The following is a 15,032-nucleotide window of genomic DNA, read 5'->3' as shown; positions in this document are numbered from 1 at the left end:
CCAATCCGAGGGCTTAATGTTGGATTCTCAGAAAGAACCAGGCCTTCCCTGGGGCCCAGCTGGTGCCAGGGTGGGCACTGTTCCTTCCACGGGCCTCCCCTCCTGGTTCACAGTGGAAAGCCAGGGTCCCAGGAGGGCTTGCCCCGTGGGGCTGCCACCTGTCCCACCAGCCTCAGCCCAGGAGTCAGTCGGCCAGGGATGGGCTCAGAGGAAGCTGTGGGCACACAGAGGGTCCCTGGGTTTAGAACTCAGGACAAGATGCAAAGATTCGGTGTGAGGTGCAGGTTAGGTCTGTCAACAGCTCTGGGATGGACTTGGGAGCCCTTCTCCTTTTCCTTCTTCTTAAGATGTTGCTTCATCTTAGTAGAAAATTTAGCTATTTTTTACTCCTTGGGCTGGAAAAGAACTTTTAAAAGAGGACACCACTACTAGCCAGCAGTGAGACCCCTAAAACGACACAGGAAAACGAATGTGGGGTGAGAGGATGGCCATGTCCCAGGTTTCGGTTGAGTCCTGCCAAGTGTGGGTCCCTGGCTTCACGCAGGAAAGAATTCAAGAGGCAGCCACAGTTGAGTAAAGGCAGATTTATCCAGAGATACAAACTCCATAGACAGAGTGCAGGCTGTCTCAGAAGGCAAGAGAAAGGCCACAAGGTGTGGGGTTGGGTGCTCAGTAGGCACACACTCCATAGGCAGAGTGTGTGCATCCTACTCAGAAGGGAGAGAGGCCACGAGGGCAGGGTTGTTAGTTTTTATGGGCTCGGTACGTTACGTACTAATTATGTACTAACAAGTGGGAGGATCATTCCAGCTGCCCTGGGGAAGTGGCTGGGATTCCCAGGAACAGGGCCATCGCCCGCTCTTTGACATTTGATGGTCAGCCTCGGGACTGTCACTGGGTGGAGGTGCCATTTCCCAGGCTGATGTATTACAAGGAGCATATAATGCAGCTCAAGGTCACTGGGAGTCGAGTTTCCCGCCATCTGGGGCCTCAAGGCCTGTGGGGAGTTGAATCTTCCCCACCCCGCTATTACCCGCTGTTATTTCTTCTCTTTTTTTTAAAAATGCTTTGGGGTCTTTTGAGGGGGGAGGGTAATTAGGTTGGTTTGTTTGTTTACTTATTTATTTAATGGAGGTACTGGGGATTGAACCCAGGACCTCACGCATGGTAGGCATGCGCTCTGCCACTGAGCTACACCCTCCCCCTGCTGTTATTTCTTGAATGGCCATGCCCTGCCCCCTTCCCCCCTGTCTCATTAGGAGACCCACCCAAATGTGGGTCCTCGCCTGCTGGCTGGAGAGAATTGACGGCTGAGGCAGTGGGACAGGGCGAAAACTGCTTTCATTTCTCAAAAGAGGAAAAAGGAAGAGGTAATCAAGTGGGGAGCCGTCAGCGAAGATGGGCCGCGCCAGCCAGGCGGGGCCACATGGACTTCTAGGGAGGCTTGTGCCACCGTGTCCTCCTTTCTGGGGTGGTGGAGCCAGTCAGTCCTTGTTGAGCTTTTCAGTCCTTGTGTGAGCTTTTCCCACTGTTGTCATAGCGACTGTCAACCATCATGGCGCTTGTAGGTGGGTGTGTCACTCAGCATGCTAATATATTACAGTGAGTGCATAATAAGGCTCAGATCCACTGGGCGTGGATCCTCCACTGTCCTGAGTGTTGGTTGTAATCATTTCTGGTTTCTTCTCCACAGCTGCCTCTGGATTCTTAGAAAAGAGTCATTGGTTTCTAGCTGAGGGAGGCGCAGGGGTTATGATCCTGGGGGCAACAGCTGGTAACAAAAAGGAAAGTTGCTTTTAACTAGAATGACTCCAATCTGGTGGGCCCAGAATTTCCCCAGAAAAAAACCATCTCCAAAGATTCTTTTCAGCCATGAACATTTTAAAGAGAAATGGGGGAGCAATCTCTGTTCACCACTGAGGTAGGCGTCAAAGTCATCACCATCCCCTAGTGCCCACAGGCTTGTCCTCACCAGCTGCTGGGGCCTCTCTTCTAAGACTCAGGGAAGCCAGCTTCTCTATAAACAAGAGGCCAGAGTTGGGGGTGCTGTTACTGGGAAAAGGGAAATAAGAATTACCTCGGTTCTTAGTCACCCAAAAAAAAAGAATTTCTTTTTTATGCTTAGCTTGTTTCCAGTTTTTAAATTTTTTTATTGAGTTATAGTCATTTTGCAATGTTGTGGCAAATTCCAGTGTAGAGCACAATTTTTCAGTTACACATGAGCATACATACATTGTCACATTCTCTTGCTGTGAGCTACCACAAGACCCTGTATGTATTTCCCTGTGCTACACAGTACAATCTAGTTTATCTGTTCTACATTTTGAAATCCCAGTCTGTCCTTTCCCTTCCCTGTCCCCCTGGCAACCACAAGTTTGTATTCTATGTCTATGAGTCTATTTCTGTTTTGTATTTTTTTTTTTCAGATTCTGCGTATGAGCGATCTCATATGGTATTTTTCTTTCTCTTTCTGGCTTACTTCACTTAGAATGACATTCTCCAGGAACATCCATGTTGCTGCAAATGGCATTATGTTGTCGGGTTTTATGGCTGAATAGTCTTCCATTGTGTAAATATACCACTTCTTCTTTATCCAGTCATCTATTGATGGACATTTAAGCTGTTTCCATGTCTTGGCTATTGTAAATAGTGCTGCTCTGAACATTGGGGTGCAGGTGTCATCCTGAAGTAGGGTTCCTTCTGGATATATGCCCAGGAGCGGGATTCCTGGGTCATATGGTAAGTCTGTTCCTAGTCTTTTGAGGAATCTCCATACGGTTTTCCACAGTGGCTGCACCAAACTGCATTCCCACCAGCAGTGTAGGAGGGTTCCCCTTTCTCCACAGCCTCTCCAGCATTTGTCATTTGTGGACTTTGGAATGATGGCCATTCTGGCTGGTGTGAGGTGATACCTCATCGTAGTTTTGATTTGCATTTCTCTGATAATTAGTGATACTGAGCATTTTTTCATGTCCCTATTGATCATTTGTATGTCTTCCTTGGAGAATTGCTTGTTTAGGTCTTCTACCCATTTTCAGATTGGGTTGTTTGTTTTCAGAAAAAAAGAACTTTTAATGAGAGACAAAGTGTGATATAAGCAAGATTTTTATTAGTAAAGTGAAAAGGTAGTAAAAGACAGTACCCTCCGGAGAACTGGGAGCAGGCCAATCGAAGAGAGGGAAAAACGGCACCGCTCCTTTGTTTTTCCGTCTTATGTCCTGGCTTAGGGGCATTTTTGTGATTGATTAAAGGCTCAGTGTCTTTGAGTGATCAAGCGGATTGACAGCTCAGGTTCCTTGTGCTCTGGCACACCCATCCCCTTTTGGGCAGGTTTTCACCCATAAAGCACACAGAGAAACCTAAGGGAAGGGGCTCAAACTGTAATGTTAATTACATTACAATGAACGTTGGGTCAAGTTATGCCGGGTCCTTCTCTTATACACAGCTACAGCGTTTTGACTTTAACTGGCTTCTTTTGCTGGCCCTCATTTCGAGAAAGTAAAAGTTTCTGGAGTCCCTTATCCTGAGAGCAGATATACTGTTATTTTCTGGGTTGTTCCTTACCCCTTCCTCTCCCCCTGCCCAGTGTTCATTTCCATCTAACTGCCTAACAGAGCCACAGGGTCCTGCTCCCTCAGTAGAAAATAAACAAAAAATTGAGTAGATTTTACTCCATGAAAGGACATCTCTTCCTTAGAGAAATAAATATATTAGAAAACAGACTGAGGGAAATGTGTGCAGCATTTTTATAAGTGTTAAGTCCATAAGGGAAGACAAAGTCCCCACGGCATGGGGGGTGGCCACCCCCAGGCCAGCCTCGAGCAGGGAGTCACATCCCCCTGCCCCTCTGGGCTTCACCATGGCTTTGGGGACCCTTTCCACAGGCCCCTCTCCATGCCAGCTGCCCCAGCCTGGTCTGAGCACCCCCCCAGTGACTGGTGTAGCAGGCATAATGGCACCTAGGAAAGGCTCAGGACCCTGCCACCCCTTTCTGAGAGGCTGGTGCTTCTGCAGGCCACATTTCACCTTGCAGGAACCGGGGGGCAGGGGCTGCATCTTGGAATGCAGGGAGCCTGCAATCTCAAAACCCTCAACTGAAAGGGTGGAAGAGAAGGCTAAGGCCCTGTCTCCATCCTTGGTGGGGGTTCCAGGAGGGTCTTTGGGGAGCTGGAGGCCAGCACCATGTATTTCTCTTCTATGGCGGGGGGGGGGGGTGAGAAAAAGAATCCAGGCACACAGAGACAGAAGTGCTGCATGCACCACGCCAACCCTCACCAGGTCCCTGGGGCACTGACATCCTCGCCCCTGAAGGGCGTGTGCTCTGGGCCTGGCCACCACCGGGACACGCGGTGGGCAAGAGCACATCTCACCTGCTCCTCGCTACCCCTCACACCTCACTGGCCAACGAAGCCCAGGGCATCAGCCACCTCCAAGTCACTGCCCAGCCGGGAGCTCTCCCGTGGGGAGCCTGGCACAGGGGTGACACCCTGTGGAGGATTTCAGATGCACACTGGCCTGACGGTGTGGCTACTCCAAGAAGCTGCTGGGTCTGAGGTGCTGACCAGTCCCGGCCCCGTGAGAGAAGTGGTCACTGACCCTCCCATGGCCCCAGCCCCGAGGCAGTAGGGGGTGCTCCTCCCCTCTGTCCCCGGAGTCCTCTGGCCCAGTCCCCTCCCTGCAGAGTGAGCCTCAGGTTTGCTCTGGTAACCAAGCCTGGTCCAGAGATGGCTGGTCCTCCCCATCAGGCAGGGAGGAGGGTTTCCTTAGCTTTCCCAGGGTCCTCCTTCCTGGACCGAGTCGTCAGGGTTGGGGGCGGATAAGCCACGGCAAACAGCACCATTCCTCCAAGTCATCAAGGCCTCGTGCGGCCCCGGGCTCCGTGTCAAGGAAAGGAGCAATCTGCCTTCCCCTTCCCGACCCCACTCCTGGAGAGCCCATCTCAGACCCGGTAAGCCCCACCTCTTCCCCACTCCTTCCCGCAGCTGGGGGCTTCAGTGGGCTCAAGATGGTGGGTTGGGGGTCCTCGGGCAGCCTTGACCTGGGACACCCCTGCTGACATGGGGGCTCTTATCCAGCAGCCACAGAGGCCCCCATGTGGGCAGACGTCTCCCTATGCCTCTGCCCTGTGGCCAGTGACCCTGCAGGCCGGACCGAGGGGCCGCCCAGCAGCCAGAGCAGGGATGGCCAGTCTAAGAGGGAGGCCTGCTCCCACTCACCTGCAATGCCCCCCGGCCCCGGCATCCCTTCTGCGGATGGCCTGGACAGAGGACAGCCATGCTGCCCACCACATGGCCTCACTAGCATCAGAGACCCTTGGCCCAGTGGCCACAGCTCCCCTACCCCTCACCAGAAGCCCTGCTGCCTCCCTTCCCTGCTCACCTCCACCTGCGTCTGGGGGTCATAGTGCTGCCGGCAGGCGGTGGGCAGCTCTCCTCCTGGACACTCCCAGCATCCTCTGCATTCCTCCCTCCTGAAGTCACGGAGTGCCTCGCCCCACCTTTCAAGGCAACAGTCCCTTTCCACCTGGCGGGAGGTCTGGGAGTTCCCTCCCCAGTCCCTGAATTTCCAGAGGCTCCACACTCCACTTGGGGTCCCAGCAACCAGATCTGGGCAGGAAGAGCAGCCCAGGGTGGGCGGCCCAGGGTCCGTCCGCTGCACCCCCGGCTCAGATCAGGGCTGAGGGACAGAACAGGACAAAGCAACGGGACCTGCAGTATAGATGGCCCCAGCCCCAGGCAGGTGGAGGCACAGAGGGAGGGGGCCACTTGTGACCCTGGGTCCCGGGTGGAGCCCCCATAAGACCAGGGTCTGGAGGGCTCTGGCTCACCCCAGCAGGGCCCCAGGGCAGATGGAACATCAAGAAGATTGGAGCAAGGGGGAGGGTAGAGCTCAGTGGTAGAGTGAATGCCTAGCATGCATTAGGTCCTGGGTTCAATCCCTAGCACCTCCACTAAAAAAATATATAAATCTAATTACTTCCCCCAGAAAAAAAAATTTAAAAAAAAAGATTCGAGCAAAATCTGGGAGCAAGCGAGGTGCCCTGCAGACAGAGCCATACTTGGGGGGCCTGAGGGTCACCCCTGAGCATGCCTACCCCTCCTGCCTGTCCCCTTCGTGTGAGGGGCAGTTTCACGTGTGCAACCCCGCCCTGCTCACACTCCCGCTTCTGTGGTGTATGGCAGGGTCTTGCACAGCACTGGGCGGGTCAGGCCCCAGGAGGGAGCGGAGGCCAGAGAGCACAGCTTCCTCTTCCCCTGGGCTCTGCCCGGCCTTAACAGGAAGGCAGGCCTCCTCCCATCCAGGGACGGGGGACTGCACCCCCTTGGCCAGCCCAGGGTTCAGGGGAGCCAGTGTCAGGCCTCTGCCACTGACCACCCGCCAGAGTCCACAGAGGCAACAGCCCCGGGGGCCCTGGCTTCTTTCTGCCCGAACTTAAGGAGCCAAATCCGACCCAGGGGCAGGGGCACAGCTGCCCAAGCACCCCCTGCGCCCAGCTCACGGCTTCTGTCCTGGGACTCTGTTCCCTGCAGGCCTGGCCAGGGCTGCCACCCGCAGCCACATCCCAACCCAGGGACTGAGGTAGGGGCGGCCTCCTGGCTCCCCCCAGGATCCCTGACAGTCTGCTCCCATGCCTGTCTGGGGCTCCCTCCCGCCCTGCAGACTGAGGCTGATGCAGCCCCTTCCCCACCACTCCCGACCCCTCCAGGTGCAGCTGCTCGCCAGACGGCCCTCTGCGGGCCTCTGCTGTGAGCACTCCTGTTACATGACCTCTTCTCAGGCTGCAGGGCGTAGAGGTTTTAAGGTGAAAATCATAAGCTTTTCCTAATCCAGACACAATAGGACCCTCCCCTCCCTCCTCACCACCTGCAGGAACATTGGAAGATTACCCTGGGGAGCCTCCTGGTACCGGCGTGGAGGGGGCCTCAGGAGGAGTAGGGTGGTCTCTCCCGCACCCCTACCCCCGCGGGGTCCGGACCGGGTTCGGCTTCTTTGTTGGCAGTCCGGCCTGCCCCTCTCCCTGTCTTTTCCTGGGATGTTTTGTGCAACCTCTTGGCCTGGGGGTTCTGGACAGTGAGCAGGGGCGTTTCACTGGGTTCTGCTTTGAAGTGCGCTCAGGAGAGCCGTGTTCTCCGCGGGCACCGGGGGTCTGTGGTGTTGGCCAGTCTGCATCCACAGGTGCTGACAGCCCCGCCTGCCAGGATGCAATGGGTTTCCTCTGGTCTTCCTGCTGCTCCAGCCGGTTTTTCTGGAGGTGTGAAAACTCCAGACCTCCCTGTCCTTCCTCACACCCGTGGGCTTCCGTCCCGTGTCCACTCTACCAGGCTGTGTTGCGGTTCACTGATTCCAAGACACCGTCCACTAAGACGGCGCAGAGACAAGCAGGGCAGGGGTGTGAGAGCAGAAGCGAGCCATCACGGGCTGAGGCGAGCATGGGAAACGGCATCTGCACCCTTGCCACTGTGAGTCCCAGGACAAGGGTCGGTGGCCGGTGGATCCCACCCCCATTTGCAAGCCCACTGCCCTCAAGGTCCCACTGGTAGGAAATGCCTGGCACGTGCCTACCTTCCACGGCCCATCACCACCACCTCCTCCACCCAGGCCACTGCAGCTGGGGAAACGAGTCTCCAGTTCACAAGCAGCTGGGGAAACGCAGCCTCAAAACTGGGGGCTCCCAGGGGGTCAGATGCTGAGCACCAGAACACCTGCTGGCCTCGGCAGGGTGGAGGCAGAGAGGCAAGCTGCCATGAGCCTTGGGCAGCTCCATCATGCTGAGTGCCCAGCCAGGGACAGCGGAATAGTGGCCATGGCCGTGAGGACAGAGCCAGCTCTCAGGGCTGGTGAGGCTGGGGCCCACAGGAGTCCCAGTGGCAGCCCTGCAGCCAGCAGTGGCCCACAGTGACAGGCCCAGTCAGGCCCTAGAACAGGCGAGGTCATGGACAGCTGGCAACCGGTGGGGAGAGGATCCTTGTTTTAAATCCTTGCAGAGAGCAGGAGGGACCAGCTGGGGACAGAGACAAGAGAGCCACCTGGCCTAGGGAGGCAGTTACAGGTGCCCTGACAAGCATACCTGCTGGGCCAGCACGGGGCCTTGAGATGGACCCCTGACCCATGCCCTGAAATTGTGCTGGGCCCAAGAAACCCCCCAGGAGAACACCCACCTCCGCCAGGGTGTGGTTCATCCACAGCCAGAGGACCCTGGCCAGGGAGGCAGCATCAGGGGCCAGCTGGGCCAGCAGGGGCTTGGGGTCCCTTCAGAGCAGGCTCTGTTTGGGTAACGGGGAGGGGACGGAGGATGCAGCCCACGCCCGGCCGCATCCATGCAGCCCAGCAGCAGCCGGCTCCCACAGGATCTCTGAATCAGCGTGCGCCTACTTTATAAAAGTGTACACGTGCTTGCAAAATAAACATATAAACCCAAATCATCCAAAAAATATAAAAAGTAACATCTCTTCCCCACCTGACCCCAAGCTCCAGGAACCCTCCCCAACGTGAGCCCCAACTGCAGTGACCTAGCTTCCGAGAGTCAAAGTCCCTTCTCAGAAGCAGGAGGTGAGCTGCCTGCCACCTCTCTTCTCCCTGGCCCTCTGTCCAGGGGCTTGAGGCACACACCCGCCTCCTTCTCAACAGGCACCTGGATGGCCTGGCCAGTGACTGACCACCTACAGACAGTGCTCCGTGCACGTCCCAGGGGCACACCAACGTGTGCAAGTGTGCACGTGTGCCTGTGTGTGCACTGTGTCTGCATGTGCACCTGTGCACAGGTGGATTCTTGGGGTGAGCCCCAGGAATGAACTGCAGGAAAACAGTTCCTACTTCACTTTTAGGCATCTTGGGGGCCAACTCATCCTTCCCGGAAACAGAGTTCCTCCTGCTACTTCCTCCCTTCCACCCAGGTCACTAGGCCACTGTCTCAAAGCCCCACCCCTACTCCAGCTAAAAGGCCCCACTTTTTATTAGAGACTTTTAATAATTCATGCATTATTTTCATTCTCCAAAAGAAACATACTTACCCTAAAGCTTTTTATGGAAAGTCACTCTGTACCACAGAGCCCCTCCCTGCACATCACCAACAAGAACTGACCGGCCTCTGAGCTTCAGGAAACGGAGACCATGCCCCAGGGGCCGGACAAGACAGGGCTGCGTCACACAGTGGGGCATGGGCGCAAGGGACATGGCGTGGGGACGGGGGTGGGGACAGGAACAGGATCCAGCCCCGGGTCACTCTGTCAGCCCTGATGTTCGGGTGCTTTAGGAACATGGTACACAGGCACTTCACGTGGGCTATTATGACATCATGCTCCTAGTGACAGAAGAAAGGAGAGTGTCATGACCAATTCCCATTTTTACTGGAAGTTCATGGCAGCCAGGAAGAGGAAACATATGTCCAACCTCCCAGACTGTCTCCACAGCCCCAGCAGCTGCCCCAGGGACCAAGTCAACAGGAGAACCCATCAGGGTAAGTGACGTCGTGTCTGGAAACCGCTCTGTCGCAGATGCCTTGCTTGTGCCTGGCAGGGCTTCTCACCTGACACCACTGACAATCATGGTAAAAGCAGAACCGGGAACACTCATCTCCGTGAACACAACACAGCAAACCACCAAGTGCGAGAAATAAACGCCTGGCTTCTGACAACGGTCTTGTCAACTGATGGGCCTTCTAGAAAACGGGGAGATGATACCTCCCAGGGTGGGGGCATTCCTGTCACTCTGCCTCAAACATGACCAGCAGTCACCGGTCCCCAGTCGTCCTTATAGTGCCGAAGACCCAGGCTCTGGTGATCAGAGCCTCAGACGGACCAGCCTCCCAGCGCTCCCAGCCCACATGGAGTTCATCACCTCTGCCCAGGCCCCTGGGAGGTTCGCACAGTGTGGGACCAGCAGAAGGACCCCCATGCCCCCTCCTAGGGCTGCACCCCATGAGGCAGAATTCCGGGGGCCACAGGCAAGGAAGGGGCGGCCTGATCTACTCTGAGCAGACAGAACTGCTCTCCCTCCCAGCCTGTTCAGAACCTGCAAAGGGACGGAGCGCCCGCCCAGAGGACAGGCAGATCAGACTGGGCGGATCTCCGCTCAGCAACCCCAGAACCAGCAGACCCCAAAGAGTCCTGCCCCAAGCCCTGTGTCCCAGGCTCCGCAGGGCCGTTCCCAGCCCCTCTGACCAGGAGGCCAATTCCCCCCAGCTGTTGGCTCCACTGGAGGGAAGCCCTCCGAGCCCACGCCAGGCCTGCAGGCCCACCCATGGGCAAATCCAAGTCAGGATCACAGCCCCTCCAGAGGCTCCCACCAACCCCAGGGGCAGTCAGGCACGGGTGGGCAGCGTCTTGTAGGGGTTCAGGATGCCCTTGGGGTCCAGCAGGGCTTTGAGCTGCTGCATAAGCTGCAGGGCCTCAGGTGGCTTGCTGTAGCAGAGGACATCCCTCTTCTTGAAGCCCAGGCCGTGCTCAGCACTGACACTGCCCCGCTGCCTGGCTGTCCACTCGTACACATAGGGCTCCAGGGCGCCCAGTAGCGATGCGTTGAAGGCCTCGGCCGTCACGTTGAGGTGCAGGTTGCCGTCCCCTGGAAGCACAGGGACAGGGACAGGCAGGTCAGGCTGGCCCGCCCCTCCTCCAGAGCCCCCAGCCCTCCTGGAAAGGCCCAGTCCGGTCCCACCCCCGCCTCTGTCTGTCCTCACAGTCTGACACCAGCCCCTCGGGCCACTGGCCACTGACCTGAGTGACACAGCGGCCTGCTGGTGACCACCCTTCTTTTGGGGGTCACAGCTCCCTTGGCTTTCACACACTTTCCTCTTCATGTTCTCCCCACCCGCCCGACCCACATGGCCCCCTGAGGGCTCCAGGCTGAGTGACCGAACACCAACCCAGCTGCGAGCCAGGGCCAGACCACCGATGCGGCCACCAGACGGGGTCTCCGGGCACCCAGGGCATCCCCACACTGCAGATGTCCCTCATGGATGCCAGGGGGGTCCTCTACCTCCAGGACACCATTTCCAACGCCACCCAGACAACGCCCACCACGAAGTCCTGGCTCCCCAGATGCCTCCTTTTTGGTCTGCTCAGCCACCCACCCCACCCTCTGGCCTTCAGGACCCCCTCAACTGTCCAGTGGTCCTGGGTATGGCCTGGCTCACCGCCCATGGGCCCGAAAGCAATGGCAAGAAGCACAGGGTTAATCAAGTCAACGCGGGTAAGAGGCCAGGGTTGGGGCCAGGAGCTGGCTGGACTCTGGCCAGAGGAGGGCCAGGGTGGGCCCATGCCCACTGGGGAGAGGACAGAAGAGGACAACAGATGTGGGGTCACCACGGCCTGGGGGCTGGGGGCAGGGAGCACAGCCTGGGAGGTGAACACCCAGGAGTTGTCAGAGTGAACAGCAGACAAAGCCACCATGGGAGCTGGTAAGGGACAGAGGGAGGCCCCATGTCCACTCAAGGGCCAGTGGGGGAGGCCCAGGGAGGGATGCTGCTATGCTGAGGGGCAGGGAGCCTTGGAAGCCAGAGAAGGACTCCCAGAGGCTGAAACAAAAGCAAAGAGGCAACATGGGGGCAAAGGGGAGCAGGCATGGGGCTTGTGACCAGATGACGAGGGGACTCTGACCAGGTGACCTGGGGCCTCTGACCAGGTGACCTGGGGGCCTCTGACCAGGTGAGCTGGTGGCCACTGACCAGATGACCTCGGGACTCTGACCAGGTGACCTGGGGACTCTGACCAGGTGACCTGGGGGCCTCTGACCAGGTGACCTGGGGGCCTCTGACCAGGTGAGCTGGTGGCCACTGACCAGATGACCTCGGGACTCTGACCAGGTGACCTGGGGACTCTGACCAGGTGACCTGGGGACTCTGACCAGGTGAGCTGGGGGCCACTGACCAGATGACCTCGGAACTCTGACCAGATGACCTCGGGACTCTGACCAGGTGACCTGGGGACTCTGACCAGGTGACCTGGGGCCTCTGACCAGGTGAGCTGGTGGCCACTGACCAGATGAACTCGGGACTCTGACCAGGTGACCTGGGGGCCTCTGACCAGGTGAGCTGGTGGCCACTGACCAGATGACCTCGGGACTCTGACCAGGTGACCTGGGGGCCTCTGACCAGGTGACCTGGGGACTCTGACCAGATGACCTCGGGACTCTGACCAGGTGACCTGGGGACTCTGACCAGGTGACCTGGGGGCCTCTGACCAGGTGAGCTGGTGGCCACTGACCAGATGACCTCGGGACTCTGACCAGGTGACCTGGGGACTCTGACCAGGTGAGCTGGGGGCCACTGACCAGATGACCTGGGGACTCTGACCAGGTGACCTGGGGGCTTGTGACCAGATGACCTGGGGACTCTGACCAGGTGACCTCGGGACTCTGACCAGGTGACCTGGGGACTCTGACCAGGTGACCTGGGGACTCTGACAGGTGACTCGTATGGCCCCTCCCTCCATGCACATTTGTGAAACATAGCAAGCAAATCAAAAGTGGTCACCACTGATATAATCGGGGGAAGACTCAGAAAACACTCCTATCGAGGGACTTTCCCAAGGAAAATTGTGGAAAGAAACTCATCTCCACTGATTCCCAAATATTCACAGCATCAACCAGCTGGTAGAGACCTGCAGCAGAATTCACACTGCCTCCTGGTCCCAGAGACACTGAGCTAAGAACATGAAGATGAAAGACATTCCAGGCTGGAGGTGGGGGGGCCCACCCCACCCCACCCCACCCCTCACCCTCCCCATACCTGGCACGAGCAAATCACCTCCACCCAGGCCTCAAAAAATTCCCACAGATGAAGCCCAAAGGAGTCAAAAATATACAATGGAGAAAAGACAGTCTCTTCCATAAGTGGTGCTGGGGAAACTGAACAGGTACATGTAAAAGGATGAAACTGTAACATTCTCTAGCACCATATGCCAAAATAAACTCAAAATGGATTAAAGATCTAAATGTAAGACCAGATACTATGAAACTCATAGAGGAAAACAGAGGCAGAACACTCTTTGACATAAATCGCAGCAATATTTTTTTGGATCCGTCTCCTTGAGTAATGGAAATAAAAGCAAAAATAAACAAATGGGACCTAATTAAACCTCAAAGCTTTTGCACAGATAAGGAAATCATCAACAAAATGAGAAGTCAACCTACTGAATGGGAGAAAATATTTGCAAATGATGAGACCAACAAGGGAGTAATCTCCAAAATATACAAACAGCTCATACAGCTTACTAGTAAAAACAAACAAACATACAAAAACAAGCAACTCAACCAAAAAATGGGCAGGACACGTGCAGGTGCATTACAACACGTGGGGTGGGGGACGGAGAGACAGAGAGGTTGATCTTAAGGAGCTGGTCCCAAAATTGCGGGGCTGGCAAGTCAGAAATCTGCAGGCAGCCCCACGGCTGGAGACCCAGGACGGGCTGACGGTGCAAGGGAGTCAGGCCATCAGAAGGAAGAACCCCTCTTCCTCAGGGGCCCCAGTCTCTTCTCTCGAGGCCTTCAGCTTGGGTGAGGCCCTCGTGTTCCGGCGGGTCAGCTGCTCTACTCCAAGTCCGCGGATTTAAACTCTGGTCACATCTTACAGACACCTTAACGGCAACATTTAGATGGGCATCTGACCAAGCATCTGGGCGCCACTCCTCACCAAGCTGGCACTTAAAATGAACCAGCACACTGTTTGGGAGGGGGAAACTGATACTGATTAGCTTAGAACCTGGTAAGCTAAGCTACAACTTGAAGGCTACTACCTAAAGGACAGACAGACACGCACAATTCCTCAACTAGGACGTAGAAACAAAGTAAACGAGAAAACACATCAACCAAACGAAGTTAATTAAGTTAGAGAACAAGAAGTAAAGAAGAAATGAGGGACAGATAGATAGAAGGCCCAAAGTCAGACGAATCCAGGTCACTGAGGATCCGCGGCGTATCTAAATGAGGGGCAGCGGACATGCCACCCCAAAATGGGCCACGTTGGCATAACATTTATTTTGAGCTGAAGGCAACTGAGAAGAAACCGACACAAGGAAAGTTCTCTGCCCCCGACCCCGCCAGTCACCGCTAAGCAGGGCGTGAATGCATAAAAGGCCCCCTGTCCCCGCACTCCAAGAAGGACAGAGACAGAGTCACCAGCTCAGCCTGGACCAGAGGAACGGGGGCAGCAGCCTCCTGCCCTCAGCTTCCCATGTGCGCTTCACCTTCCCACAGCTGCCCCCCTGGAAGCCCCTCCTTGTCTGTGCATCTCCAAAGTGCACTGTTCTTTGCTAAAATGCTCCAGAAGCCCAAGTTCTAACATCCCCCTCAGCCTCCCTTGTGCAGGTATGATGCCCATGAATGAATGCATGTGTTCTTCTCTTGTTAATCTGTCTTTTGCTGTCTAATTTACCACGGCCCAGACAAAGAACCTAAGAGGGCAGAGGGAAAAAATTAAGCTTTCCCTTCCCTACATAAAAAAAGCTAATCACTCTAGTTAAAAGACAAAAATCCCAGCTGTGTGCTGTCTACAAGGGACATGTCTAAATCACAAGGACAGAAAAATGTTGAAAGTAACAGGAAGAAAAACATGTCAGGGAAACACTATATAAAAGGGAGCTAGTGTTACTGTATAATATCAAAGTACCATGGCAAAAGCAACCCGAGAGATAAAAAGTCAGTCCAGCATGACAAGAGTTAATTTGCCAGAATGAGGTGTCAGTCCTAATCCCCCACATTCTACCAGGAGGAACAGAGGAGCCCTGTGTCACGGTCAGCCGCTGACGGCCAGCAGGCTCCAGATGATTTGGCAGCACAGCATACATGTTTTATCTGGAGGACCTGCACAAACATGGGTCCCCTGACTGCAGGGGGCACAGCCCTCTTGAGCACACACCAAAGAGTCCTGAATATTGACCACATCCTGAGCTGGAGCTGAGGGTCAACAACTGCTGTGTTAGACCCAAGTCTCTGCCCCAGTGCAATTAACAAGTCAATAAACTTTAAAATGGCTAGAAAACTCCCATATGTCTGGAAATTTAAAACACAATTCTACCTACCTCGTGGGTCAAAGAAGC

The 15,032-nt window shown here is 55.6% G+C and overlaps 1 protein-coding gene and 1 non-coding gene across 6 annotated transcripts in view; both read right to left on the bottom strand.

Annotated features, from left to right (window-relative positions):
- Positions 1 to 1,129: 1,129 nt before the first annotated feature.
- Positions 1,130 to 1,202, bottom strand: TRNAG-ACC (transfer RNA glycine (anticodon ACC)). Its single transcript has one exon. It is a non-coding gene; the product is annotated as a tRNA-Gly (tRNA).
- Positions 1,203 to 6,780: 5,578 nt separating this feature from the next.
- The window catches only part of D2HGDH (D-2-hydroxyglutarate dehydrogenase), a 27,231-nt gene continuing 18,979 nt past the window's right edge, over positions 6,781 to 15,032 (bottom strand). For 2 of the 5 annotated variants that reach the window (XM_072962048.1, XM_072962044.1), the window contains exons 10-12: positions 9,012 to 10,560; positions 8,160 to 8,393; positions 6,781 to 7,359 (exon numbers count right to left, since the gene is read on the bottom strand). In XM_072962048.1, coding sequence (XP_072818149.1) covers positions 10,301 to 10,560 — 260 coding nt within the window. In that variant the 3' untranslated portion in view covers positions 6,781 to 7,359; positions 8,160 to 8,393; positions 9,012 to 10,300. The remainder of the gene's footprint in view (positions 7,360 to 8,159; positions 8,394 to 9,011; positions 10,561 to 15,032) is intronic. The other 3 variants (XM_072962045.1, XM_072962046.1, XM_072962047.1) reach the window with 3 other exon arrangements.

The sequence above is a fragment of the Vicugna pacos genome, chromosome 5 (assembly GCF_048564905.1).
Source record: "Vicugna pacos chromosome 5, VicPac4, whole genome shotgun sequence".
In the NCBI taxonomy this organism is placed as follows: domain Eukaryota; kingdom Metazoa; phylum Chordata; class Mammalia; order Artiodactyla; family Camelidae; genus Vicugna; species Vicugna pacos.
Note: the sequence above shows the minus strand (reverse complement) of the source record. Positions and strands in the feature narration are given on the sequence as shown.